The 14,543-nt window shown below is 42.0% G+C and overlaps 1 protein-coding gene across 1 annotated transcript in view; it reads left to right on the plus strand.

The window, feature by feature from the left end:
• Positions 1-14,543, plus strand: part of LOC124554059 — a 102,168-nt gene that overhangs the window by 58,066 nt on the left and 29,559 nt on the right. Inside the window, exon 9 of the mRNA XM_047128100.1 lies at positions 12,372-12,440. Coding sequence (XP_046984056.1) covers positions 12,372-12,440 — 69 coding nt within the window. The remainder of the gene's footprint in view (positions 1-12,371; positions 12,441-14,543) is intronic.

Consider the following 14,543-nt stretch of genomic DNA (forward strand, 5'->3'; position numbering starts at 1 on the left):
GTATCATTATAGTCTGTACAGTAAAACATAAAGGAAGATATGAATGACCTACTAGTTTGTAAGTTTGTTTATAAGTGAATAGTAAGTGCATAGAAATTAAAGTGGAAAATATTAATTAAGAGACACTCCAACTGAACCACCGTGTACTTTACAGGTCAGTAAATATGTCATTGCTCAACAGTGGCAAGAACAACTCCGACTTTAGAGATTTAAGCACAGAATATGATTTAGTGAAAACTAATGTATAGTAGCTTTCCGTAATGCCGAATTACTCTTCTTTCAGCCAATAGTATCACTATTCCACGTTCAGTGCATTGATATCCAGATAAGGAGTTGCAGGGGGCGGGCAAAAATGTGGAAATAGCAAAAACACAACACATTAGCATGCCTGATATGGTGTAGGAAACTCATTGGCATTCAAAGCAGCTTCCAGTCATCTCAGAATGGATAAATACAGGTCATGTTTGGTTTTCAAGGAGATCTTATACCATTCTTTCTCCAAAATAGTGGCAAGTTAATGTAATAATGGGTAAATGGATATCACAAAGGCTCAATAATATTTAGATCATCTGACTGGTGGTCTAGGGAAAAGTGACAATACTAAAAAATGTTAACCGTGTTAAAAATGGCTCAGTTATCTCAGAATACAGCATACAATTAGGAAACAAACATTGTACGAGGTTGATCTAAAAAGTTCTCAGAAAGGAATAGGAAAAAAGTTCTCACACGTGGTGCATATGTTCCGTGACAACTTGGAAATCCGGGAAAAACCTCAGAATTTTTTCATCCAGGAAAAAAAAATTGGGAAAAACCTGGGAATTTTTCATTGTATTGGTTTTCAGTTAAATTTTTTTACTTTTTACTGGTAAGAACTGATACTCTAACAAAGAATTTTGCTTTAGCTCATTACTGCAATATAATACTGCAGCAATAAAACATAAATGAGGAAAAAATACAGATAAAACTTACGTTGCAAAGAAAATGCACCATTTACAGCAACAAAACACAGCTCGCACACAAGCGTCTGCCAACAGCAAAATATGTCAAAGGGGGACAAAGACTAGGGAATACTTCATAACAACAAACTGCTTCCGATAACTGTTACGTCACAACGGTTAACATTAGGTTCGTTCGAGCAGTTGCCAGTGGGCTTGTGTGCGTGTGCAGTTTAGTCGAGTACGAGCAGTAGCTTTTCCCACTTCTGGCTACTTCAAGTGTGACTGTTGGCTGTATCTGAGGTAACTAGACACGAGCTGTGTCAGCAGTAGCAACAAGCAGCCAGATGCTACCCGGAAACATTTTTCTGGTGCACCCAAGCTGCCAGATTTGCGCGTGCGCCGAACAGTCTGAATTGTAGTGGGATGGGGGGTAGTCTCCACGTGAGCCGTGTTTACCGTATTTACTCGAATCTAAGCCGCACCTGAAAAATGAGACTCAATATCAAGGAAAAAAAAAAATTCCCGAATCTAAGCCGCACCTGAAATTTGGGACTCGAAATTCAAGGGGAGAGAAACGTTTTAGGCCGCACCCCCAAATTGAAACAAAGTTGGTGCATTGTAATATGAGACACAATTTAGGTTGAATGAATGACGATACAGCTACAGTAGTTAGGTTCGAGTAGTAAGCTTAGCTGTTAAGCTTTACCAGGTAGCCATTGCCATGCATCAGGCGCTCCGTCCGTATTTATACAGGTACCCTTCCTTTTTCACATGCTTTGTCTGGTTTGAATCGATTGCTTATTTTTCTTTTATCTGATAAGTGCCATTCTCTTTGTTATAGGTGTTTACATCAGTCTAAGCTGAAAATGCATTACTGTACTGTGCCATGCATTGTTTGTTGCATTCTGATAATGAGTATTTCCAGCCTGTCACCACTCGCGGCATGGCTTGCTTTTGTGCACGCTACCACGGGTTACAATAAAAAAAAAGGGGGGGGGGAATTGTCTCATAAGCGAAACAATGGCAAAGAGACTGCTATTTGTTGTTACTTACACTGCAGCTTTCTTTGATAATGATCAACAAGAACCAATAATAGAGTGTGTATGATAGAACATGTCCTGAACGAGAGTTTAGCGAAAAATTTTCTCCGTTTGAAAATCTCTGCAGACGCCTCTTTAGTACATTACATTCTGCACAGAAATTAGTCATCTTAGATTTAAAAATCTAGTCAATTGCCGTGCTTCATTTCTGAGTGTATCACTATTAGGCATAAGAATAATACGAATATAAACATGCACGATATGTATATTCGTCCGTGTTTGCTGTTGTCTCACTCTAGTTTCGTAGTTTATTAGGCAGACAGGATTTAAATGAGACAGCAGCAAACACGAAAGAATACATGGCCAAATATTTATATTCGTATTATTCTTATGGTGAAGAGAATACTGCATGTGATTCACAATTCATAAAAGTTCCTGTTAGCAACCATTTCTTATCACAGATAGGAAAAAATTCAGAACGTAGAGTTGGCCATATTGATAAACATCCCAAACAGTCTTTGCCAGTCGGATTTTCATAGTACATTGAAATGCTGCTATATTCGAAGATGAACAATATGGAATTTGTATTTACTTCGTTGGCTCATATATGAAAATGCAGTGGTCGAAACTCGGGGTGGAGAAAAAAAGCTCGTCTTCCATCTTTTTTTAATTTATTTTTGGCGCTAGTATTTTTCTTTGTGCCTGCTAAGTATGCCTGTGTAGCACTACATATATTCAACGGCAGAAGTTATTTGTGGCGGCACCTACCAACATTTTTAGAACTTCCGCTAACTTTGCACTCGATTCTAAGCCGCAGGCGGTTTTTTGGATTACTAAAACCAGAAAAAAAGTGCGGCTTAGATTCGAGTAAATACGGTACTCAACTGCTAAACAATGAACGAAATGCAGCGTAATTAACCACAGCAACACGAGAAAAATAGCAAAGTGAAGATGCACTCACCTCTTCCTCGATGCTCAGGGGATCCCGCGTGGTATCGAGGCTGTCGGGCAGCTCACACTTGTGCAGAAACTGATGTTGACTACATCACGTGTCCTGTGCTCTGAATCACTATGTTTACATGCGACACATCTTCCAAAAGACAAAAACCGACTTTCGGAAGCCATTTTTTGCTCTCGTGTGTACACATTAAGGTCTGAAGTGGATTTGCTAGTGCAGTTAACAACAGCGCCTGGAAAACAGCTGTTACAATTTCTGATTTTGTCAGTACAGTCGCTATTTCTCTTCAATTAGACTAGTTGTAAATAGTTAGTCTAACATTCCTGCTTATCGTTCACTGTACAAAAGGCCCCTACATCCGTATTACCCAAAAATTTTTAAAAATAAGACAAAACCTGACAGCCCAAGCACGTTTCAAAGCCAGTTGCATTTACACGGGAGCGGAAATCGATTTCGAGATTGGAAAACTGGCAACTGGAAGGTTTCCAGAATCGATTCTGAAATGTTTACATGACCACCCAGGAGCAGTACTGGGAGATCGGTTTACGAAATCCAGTTTGGGGAGCATATGTAAATGCGATGAATATCTACTATCATCGGCTGGCGAGATCTCGCGATATATGATTGGATTACAAAAGCGCCTCGCGATCTCAATTTCAATGCTTCTGAAAGTAACATTCTGTGTTTGGTGGACTTCGACTATATACTTCCGGAATACGAAAATATGCAGTGTACATGTTGGTTCCCCTTAAAAATTCTTTTCAAAAAGCACTTTTTTTTTTCTGGGGTTCATTTCCTAAATTGGTGGGAGGCTCTATGCCGGTGTGTAAAACCTTAACCATTCAAAGGATTGAAAAGTTTTACCATCCCGAGGGAAAGTATATTGCCACTTGACACGGAAAAGTGTATTTTTTAACTGGGAAAAACCTGGGAATTTTTTTTTCTTTGTCTGTGTGTACACCCTGTGACATCACTGTAGCATTTTTTATTTTTCAATGTAGTCTCCTGGTACATTAATGCACTTGGTCCAGCGATGTTCCAGTGTCTCGATCCCATGTCGAAAATGAGTTTCCTCCAGGCCTGCAAAATAGTTGTCAACTCTGGCTATCAATTCTTCGTTTGAAGTGAATCTTCGTCCACCAAGAAAAAGTTTCAGTTTTGGGAAGAGATGGAAGTCTGACGGAGCCATACCAGGCGAATAAGGTGGGTGTGGCAACAATTCATATCTCAGTTCGTGTAATTTTGCTGTGGCGATGGCACATGTATGGGGGTGTGCATTGTCTTGATGGAAGATGACTTTCTTCCTTGCTAAACCTGACCCTTTTTTGCTTATCTTTTGTTGCAGTTTGTCCAGGAGGTTAGCATGGTATTCTCCAGTGGGGACATAATGTACAAACAGAATCCCCTTCGCATCCCGGAACACTGAAGCCGTGACCTTTCTCACCGAAGGAATTGTCTTTGCTTGTCCTAAAACGTCAACGTCAAGAGTTGCAGCACCCTTCTTGCAGATAATTTTTTCATTTATAATTCTTCAGTTAAAATGTGACGACATCTGGCAAGCGTGAGCAATTTCATGCACTTTCAATTGGCAATCCTCCGTGATCATTTTGTGCACTTTAGTAATGATTTCTGGAACGGTGACATGCCGACCACTGCAGGGATCATCATCTAAGCTCCCCTGACCAAATTTAAATTCATTTGTCCACTTAGCAACACTTGAATATGAGGGAGCAGAGTCCCCCAGTGTATTCTGGAAATCGGCACGAATGTCCTTTGCTTTCATACATTTCTTTACGAAATACTTAATCACTGCTCGAATCTCAATTATTTTTAAAAATTTTTTTTAATTTTTTCCATCTTCGCGAAACGCTACATGGGAACAACAGAGCCACGTCACCGCCATAGCTCTCTTCCGAGAGCACTGATGTAGCACATGTTTACAGGCAACAGTCCAATGAATATCACATGAACAATTAGTTGCACTAGCGATGACCTCTCGAGGTGATTCCAAGAACTTTTCAAACCACTCTCTTACCATGAGGTGGACCTGATCAGCCCGTTAGTTATGTGATCTATCCATCTAATCTTCAGCATTCTTCTGTAGCACCACATTTCGAAAGCTTCTATTCTCTTCTTGTCCAAACTATTTATCATCCATGTTTCACTTCCATACATGGCTACACTCCATACAAGTGCTTTCAGCCCATATCGTTACATAATTTGTGGCTGTAGTGTGACCTTGCTGAGTAACCATCGGGTCCACAAATTACCACGATATGGCTGCCCAAATCGTCAGCATATCCTCACCGTCTTTCACTCTTGGGACAGGAACTTGCCCAGAAGTTGGAAATAGTGCAAAACGAGACTCCTCTGACCAAATAACAGACTTCCATTGCTCTGTCATCGAGGTATTCCGGCTTCGGCATCACGTCTCCCTGTTACGGGAATTTGCATCACCGACGAGTGGTCGTGGGATTGCAGCTCTCTCTGCACTTCACAGTTTACAGAGCTCCTTCCGTATCGGTTTGGTGCCGACGCAATTCGAGAGTGCGACATTCGGTTCTGCAGTGACTTTCGCAGCTGTCGCTGTCTTATTTTTTGCCACAATCCTCTCGAGAGACTGTCCGTCACAATCACTCGGCACACACTTCCACCTGCATTGTGATGTAGCGGATGATGTTTTTCCACTTTTCCTGTACGGGGGATAAATCTTCATACGGTGCCTCTCGAAACACCAAACACTTTGTCTACCTCGGTTACAGAAGCACCGGCAATCTGCCGACGTTTGAATTCACTTAGGTGTGACACGACGCTATCACAACTACACGGGACACTGTTCTTACCATGACTTAAACTTAAAATGTATTGAGAACACTGCACGTGCTGTTCGTGGTCAAATACAACAGCGTAACCTGCAGGCTTAGCTAGCATATGCATTTGTATTGCAGTGTGCATTTCTCACTGTGTTTCTGTATTTTTGTCTAACCGATATACGTCAGAGAAGTTATGAAGCTGGAGTTTCTCCTGTGGGCAACTTGAAATTCAATCAGAAAGAATACGTATTCACCATATAGCAGATGTACAGGGTGTTACAAAAAGGTACGGCCAAACTTTCAGGAAACATTCCTCACACACAAATAAAGAAAAGATGTTATGTGGACATGTGTCCAGAAACGCCTAATTTCCATGTTAGAGCTCATTTTAGTTTCGTCAGTATGTACTGTACTTCCTCGATTCACCGCCAGTTGGCCCAATTGTAGAAAGGTAATGACTTCGGTGCTTGTGTTGACACGCGACTCATTGCTCTACAGTACTAGCATCGAGCACATCAGTACGTAGCATCAACAGGTTAGTGTTCATCACGAACGTGGTTTTGCAGTCAGTGCAATGTTTACAAATGCGGAGTTGGCAGATGCCCATTCGATGTACGGATTAGCACGGGGCAATAGCCGTGGCGCGGTACGTTTGTGTCCCGACAGGAAGACGTTCGAAGCAATCGATAGGCGTCTTAGGGAGCACGGAACATTCCAGCCTGTGACTCGCGACTGGGGAAGATCTAGAACGACGAGGACACCTGCAATGGATGAGGCAATTCTTCGTGCAGTTGACGATAACCCTAATGTCAGCGTCAGAGAAGCTGCTGCTGTACAAGGTAACGTTGACCAAGTCACTGTATGGAGAGTGTGCTACGGGAGAGCCAGTTGTTTCCGTATTCCATACCGTGTACAGCGTGTGCAGGCACTATCAGCAGCTGATTGGCCTCCACGGGTACACTTCTGCGAATGGCTCATCCGACAATGTGTCAATCCTCATTTCAGTGCAAATGTTCTCTTTACGGATGAGGCTTCATTCCGATGTGATCAAATTGTAAATTTTCACAATCGACACGTGTGGGCTGACGAGAATCCGCACACAATTGTACAATCACGTCATCGACACAGATTTTCTGTGAACGTTTGGGCAGGCATTGTTGGTGATGTCTCGATTGGGCCCCACGTTCTTCCACCTACGCTCAATGGAGCATGGTTATCACGATTTCATACGGGATACTCTACCTGTGCTGCTAGAACATGTGCCTTTACAAGTACGACACAACATGTGGTTCATGCACGATGGAGCTCCTGCACATTTCATTCGAAGTGTTCGTACGCTTCTCAACAACACAACAACAGATTCGGTGACCGATAGATTGGTAGAGGCGGACCAATTCCATAGCCTGCACGCTCTCCTGACCTCAACCCTCTTGACTTTCATTAATGGGGCATTTGAAAGCTCTTGTGTACGCAACCCCGGTGCCAAATGTAGAGACTCTTCGTGCTCGTATTGTGGACGGCTGTGATACAATACGCCATTCTCCAGGGCTGCATCAGCGCATCAGGGATTCCGTGCGACGGAGGGTGGATGCACGTATCCTTGCTAACGGAGGACATTTTGAACATTTCCTGTAACAAAGTGTTTGAAGTCAAGCTGGTATGTTCTGTTGCTGTGTGTTTCCATTATGTGATTAATGTGATTTGAAGAGACATAATAAAATGAGCTCTAACATGGAAAGTAAGCGTTTCCGGACACATGTCCACGTAACATATTTTCTTTCTTTGTGTGTGAGGAATGTTACCTTAAAGTTTGGCCGTACCTGTTTGTAACACCGTGTATAAGGTGAAAGAAACCAAAGCTACCTGCATTCAGAAGTGTCGTATCTCTTCCTGCCGTTGAACTATAGGAGGACCATTACGGTACAGACTGTCTTTGATAATTTTGTAAAGTTTGGCCTTCCTTCACAATGTTTTAAAAGCAAAGTTGCAACACCCTCCAACCGAGCTGCCCACTGTTCACGTGAATTTTGTTACGGCAGTTCGTGTCGAAGTCTGCTTCCGGTCTTTCTACGACACCGTCGTAACATTCACACGCCGGTGCTGCGTGAGCCTGAACGTTGTGGAAATTTAAGTCTACCGGCATGTGGTTTATCTGGGCTAAATTCTGGAGTATGGCACATAACAGCTTGTGCGAAATGATTCAGAGGTATGTAGCAGTATAAGATTTGTGCAGTCATTGTAGTTTGAACTGTGCCACTTTGGCATCTAGCTGTAGCAGTTGTCATCAGAGTTCCTAAGCCTGTTGCAAAATTGCTAATGCCCAGTGTATGGGAGCTCAGTATTAGAGTGTACAGTAAATTCTGATAAAATCTATGATCTAAAACTCTCACAGATTGCTATACGGATTCCAACTTAAATGAGATGAACAGCTCCATTTTCGACATGTATCACTCTTCTTATTTGTCACCATTATCGTTGTCTTGCTTCCTCCACAGACTTGCAACAACTCTGAATTCTGAGTTAAGAACTGCAGCTAAAAAGGTTTCACAATGCTCTCGGCAATTTGTTTTGGCTAGTATCAGCCTCTTCAGTTTATCGCAAGAGGGTATCAGTAAGTTCAATTTATCATGTTTGTACACAAACTGAAGACAGAACTATTATTTACTTTTGGAGTAGATACGACATAAATAACAAATATGCTGTAACATAAAACAAACACGATTGTGAGGTTTTTTGTTTATCCTTTCTAACTAAAACATAGAATGAAAGAATATTTCAAAATAATTATTTAACTTCAGAAAATCAGTTTACAAAATCTTAAATTGTCATGATCTGAATGATTACTAGAGACCTGAAAAAATTCACATTTTGCAATAAATGTAAATATGAAGTTGAATTCTGCATCAGAATCTGAAAATGCAAAATTATTCAATGAACGCATAGCAAATAACATCACAATAAAATCGCAGATAGTTTGAAGTAGCTTTATTTTCTGTGTATAAATATAAAAAATATGACCAAGTTTCGGTTACTGGCATTACATATCAGTTTGGAAAAGAATACAGTTAAGAACTCATTTGCGAAACAAAAAGCGCACGAGCCACTGATGTATCTGTATGCTCAGTGCTTAAGCGTTGCATCAGTTGTGGGGAGTTGAATGGTTTCTGTGAAACCGTAAAGCAACATAGAACTCAGCCATGGGAACTAGTATCTTATGACAAAAAAACTTGTACATTTATCTGCTAGCCACAGTTAAAAAGTCGATATAACACAGACGCTTTTAACGTGGCAGTTTTAGGTGATGAGCGTTTCGAACTGTCGCACGAAGTGCCCGTAGAGGTCGGGCGTGAACTGCACCGTTTACGACACCGCCAATCTCTACAATCGGTGGTGGTGGAGCTGTTATCGAATGTTTTGTGTTACCTGTGGCTCGTCGTTTCCCCTTTGTATTTTGAAACGACCAAAGAGACTAATACTGGGCCGTCACGAAGTTTGATTACGATCTTCACAACACCCGAACGGGTCAACAGTTGCTACGACTGTGTGTCGTTTGTACTTTTGTAGAGGCGGTGTAGGCTGGCTGCCCTGTGACACACAGGCACGGCTAGTTTCCTCGCACCTCTCCTCTCCCACCTGTCACTCGTAATCCTAGTTTGCTTACACTCTTAGCCGATTGTCAGTCTATAGCGTACACTTTCTGCACTATAGCAACTGAGAAACAAAAACTACATATTTCGGCCACACGGAAAGTCCTTACATAATGGTGGAATACAGTTTTTTTGGTCCTACTTCTATCTGTAGCATTGTCAGCAGCAGTCGGTCGGATGGCTACGAATACCCAAAAAAGGTCAAAATCAATATTCTGCTGATGCTGTAATTGCTAAATTGGGTGGGAACAGAAAAATAATGTCAAGAGACGTCTTAAGCAGTGAAGAACTTTGTTTACTGGTGGGAAAGTGATGCTTCGTCTCAACAGAGTGAGTCATCTGTTGGAAGCTTATATAGAGCCAGAAGAAGAAAATGAGCAAAGACCATTTCGGAAGGAAAAAACTTTTGAACCTTTTGCAAAAGCAAACTCCAGTCATAAAAGTTCCCAAATCGCCAATTCTTTTAACAGTCAATTTCGAAGCCCTGGCCGGCCGGAGTGGCCGTGCGATTGTAGGCGCTACAGTCTGGAACCGAGCGACCGCTACGGTTGCAGGTTTGAATCCTGCCTCACGCACGATGTGTGTGATGTCCTTAGGTTAGTTAGGTTTAAGTAGTTCTAAGTTCTAGGGGACTGATGACCACAGATGTTAAGTCCCATAGTGCTCAGAGCCATTCGAACCATTTTTCAAAGCCCTGTCTCCATATATGTGAAGTATTTTTCTTCTTGTCGGTTTAGGCTTTCGTGTAGCTATTGGCTTGCTCATTGTAGCTGAAGCAGAGTCGGAACACTTCATGAGATCTGTCACTCCACATAAATCTGACGTATTTATCTTTTTCTTTCTTGACTTCTTCACATTCTGCAGCCATTATTGGAGCAAAAGGAGGTAACTTCTTTTTATATCACGAAAAAGCACATCCACTGCTTGCCTTGTAGAAACACATACTTCTTTGAACGAGTATAATGTGCGAAGTACACCTCGAAAGCTCGACACGACCGTCGAGGTTACAATATATTTCATTTGTCACAAAATCATCTCGTCTTCTGTTTTCGTTCTCGGAGAGTGCGGTTGCCCTCTGACTGTTAATTCACCGCCGAGCCGTGACACCGAAACGTAAAAAGCCCCGCCCACAGCAGGTGAAGCCATTTACAATTCGCCACAGGGTGGTTACGTTTTCTCGTATTCCACACCTCCCTGCACACAGCGTATGTTCCACAAAGTACTCCCTACTTAATGTTATTCTGTCACGATTGTGTTTCCTCGCACTACACGAGGAACGTGGAATATCGTCTGCTTAAACAGCATGTAACACTTCCCACATAGTGTGACAGGGTTTTAAATTTGTATGGCCAATCATTTATGAACAAACAAAAATTAGACGCAAATTTCAACATAAATCAATGCAATATTTTCAGCTCCCTAGTGACTACCAGTTGTTAACTTATAGGGTGGTTATAATCTAAATTTTGCTACTTGAGCCAGTCTAGATGGAAAACTATTTACTGCTTGGGTACCCAACTGAACAGCAGTGATGTTCAGAATGTGCACTTCAGGATTTGTGTTGTTACTAGTCTGTGTCGTGACTTCCCGTTTGCCAGCAGTACGATCGAAACACGAGCCTCAGTGTGTGTTACGGTTGCACTCGGGTCTGGACAAGTTGAGCAGAGTTTTAATCACAAAGCTGTTTTATCAAAACAGCGCTAGTGCTGCTACTCTTCACGAGTATCGATGTGTGGAAAGGAATACGGAGAGGTCCACTTTCCACACCGGGGCGGAAGAATGTGACTCGAAAGTTTGAATTAACTGGCAGTTTGTGAATTAACCCGCCCCCCTGCCCCCGGAGAGACCGGCGGCCAGTTACGCCCCAAATTGTAGAAGAAGTTACTGTCGCTGTAGCCGATAATTCTGGACACACTGTGCGAACTCGACACAGTGCACGAGCTGTTACGACATTTGAACAAGCTGTTACGACATTTGAACATTCTGTGGCCCACCGTTCAAAAAACTGCAAACAGTTGTGGAATGCTACCTCTAGTGCGGTTCGAGTCTGTCGCGGCTGCAGATAGGCGACACATTGAGCGACGTTTGTAACCCGTAAGGAGTTGCCTCTGGGTGTGACGCAAACTTTCATCGGCACTGAAATTTGCTCCTGTGATTTCACAACACTACTAGCAGTGGTTCTCTCGGGATGGGGTTTGTGGGAACAGAACAGACCGGCAGCACCGTGGGAACAGAGTCGGTGGTGGGATGTTGCTTAACCTGACACGAAGTATACACTGTAGGAAACGAGTTAAATGGTTTGATCAATGGGGATGAAATCAATACTGTGCACATTAAATATTCTTGTTTCAGTTGAATATATATAGGATTTAACCGGAAATGAAGTTCGGTAAAACAAAGGGTACTTTATTGCAACATATTTAAAATTATTCAAGAGTGGGAAGCTTTACATTCATTTTACTTTTCTTTATAAGTTGATAGTTTGGTGTATTGTTGATTTTAGTCATTCCCTTATTTGCATAAAGTGATGAATTTTATTATTTTGTATGCATCCTGTGGAACTGGTGGTTTGTGAGTTAATCCGTACACCCATTTTTTCTACTTCTTACATTTACTCACATCTTCTTGATGACAAAATGCTACACAATGAACAACTACTGTGATGTAATAACATCTTTCCCAAAAGCTCGTGACAAAAGAAGTAAACAGAGAGAGATATTTTACATACAAAGAAATTACAACACAAAGATTTCTGTACTGGGTGTTTATAACTGAACTTTCACTACTCGACAGACCCCCGTGAAAAACAAGTGACGAGAAGGTAACATTTGTTAACTGCAGACCGTGTTACAGGTAAGGAGGAAATCCGGGTCCGTCAGAGATTTTCGATTGACATTTACGTCGTGTGGACCGGTTTCTTATGTGTCGGTTGCACTGTGTGTTGTGCCTGCACTTACTCATGTCCTTTCTTTCAGGTGGGAACTGACCGACTCACATCTCCAAAGCGGGAGATCGAGGCCGTATTTGTTGAAGAAGCAGCTCCGGTAAGTACAGATGTATCCTGTGGAAGCCATCATTTACAGCACAGTGGAAGGTGATTCGTACCAGCCATGCTATTACGCTCAGAAATATTAGATTAGACTCAGTTTTGTTCCGTAGACCCAAAAGTGAGACGTTTCTTGTGGGTGTGGAACATGTGGGATGGTTAAAAAGTTTTTAGTTTAGTCTTAACTTAGTCCACCAATGCAACAATGACCTGAAAACTAGTCAGATAGTAAACTTAAAAATAGTCATAACAAGTTACTTACAGTCCGTATTCTGCTTCCGAATCTTATCGACAGTAGTTTTGCTTTCGTAAAAAGTGGAAAGTGTAATGCTCTGTCTACCGTGTGGATTTTTAATGAAAATCAGACACAGTTGTGTCTTAACTGTAAATACCTCAAATCCCGCCCCCGCCCCCCTACGTGCAGCCACCCGAGGGTCGCACTCGCGGCTAGGACTCACAGCTTCCATTATGGAGCGAACATCTCGAGGGACTCTTGCAGGCTGCTCAGTGGTGCTGCTTTTATTTTTTTGGTACAGATGAGAAAGGGAACACTTAGTTTGTGACTGCTATTTCCTTACTGATTTTTTTTCTACACTAAAATATTAATACAATACGCTGTTTAAATTTGTATTCTCTGTTCAAATAAATGTGACTTGTGCAGCTTTTTAAATTGAAATCTCAGACATCTTCGTCCTCTGCATTGGTCTCTTCCTCATCTCTACCACCTAATATTGCACGGATGTTCCTAGAAATTCGCAAGAAGAATATGGTACTGAAATTTAATGTTATATTTATATCTAAGAAGAAGATAATCAGTGACATTATAATTAACTGTAGTCCAAAATTCAGACTTACCAGGAAAACTTTAAAAAATGTGAAATGTGTGCAGCAGAAATTTCAGTGTGATGTTTTTAAGCTGTGGTACAGTTTAAGACAAGGAAACAATGCACCACAAGGGAATTATCCAAATGGATGGAAATAGGCAGGTGCTATATACGTGTACAGTCAAACAAATAATTATAGTTGCAGAAAAATTGGACGTTTGGTCCACCTCTGGCTCTTACACGAGGAGTTATTCAGAGTTCTCGGACGTCCTGAAGGATATCGTGCCAAATTCTGTCCAGTTGGTGCATTAGATCATCAAAATCCTGAGCTGCTTGGAGGGCCCTGCCCGTAATGTCCAAACATAGCCAACTGGGGAGAAATCCGGTGACGTTGGTGTCCAGGGTAGGGTTCAGCAAGCACAAAGGCGAGCAGTAGAAACTTTCGCCACTTGCGGGCGGGTGTTATCTTGCTGAAATGTAAGCCCAGAATGACTTGCCACGAAGGGCAACAAAATGGGCCGTAGAATATTACTGACCTACTGCTGTGTTGTAAGGGTGCTGCAAATGACGACCAAAGGTGTCCTGCTATGAAAAGAAACGTCACCCCAGATCATTACTTCCAGTTGTTGGGCCGTACGACGGGCGACAGGCAGGTCGGTAACCCACCGATGTCTGGGGTGTCTCCGAACATGTCATTGGTCTAGAATCTCGTCGACTGGAGTAGAATAGTCTTGAGCAACGAGTCCCACTTCAAACTGAGCACCACTGACTGTTGAGAAAGTGCCTGCCCACACACGGTGAGAGTTTTTACTGCTTATCTTCCTGTTTGCCAAACCTTAACCTGGACAGCAAGGTGACCAGATATCTCTCAAGTAGAGAACGTTTGAAGCGCAGTGGGCCAGGTCATCGAGCCATCTCGGGAATTTGACGATCCGATGCACCGATTCGAATAATTACTTTGTGGTACATCGTTTTTTATTATTTTTATTTATTTATTTATTTTTCTTGAAACCACTGTTCTTATTAAAGTCAAACTCAGGATTACGTAGTTTCATATATCTCTGAACAATTTTATGAATATAATAGAGGGAAAGATTCCACGTGGGAAAAATATATTTAAAAACAAAGATGATGTAACTTACCAAACGAAAGCGTTGGTATGTTGATAGACAACCACACACACACACACACACACACACACACACACGCACGCACACAAAATTCAAGCTTTCGCAACCCACGGTTCCTTCATCAGGAAAGAGGGAAGGAGAGGGAAA

This window comes from Schistocerca americana, chromosome 11 (genome assembly GCF_021461395.2).
Source record: "Schistocerca americana isolate TAMUIC-IGC-003095 chromosome 11, iqSchAmer2.1, whole genome shotgun sequence".
Lineage (NCBI taxonomy): Eukaryota > Metazoa > Arthropoda > Insecta > Orthoptera > Acrididae > Schistocerca > Schistocerca americana.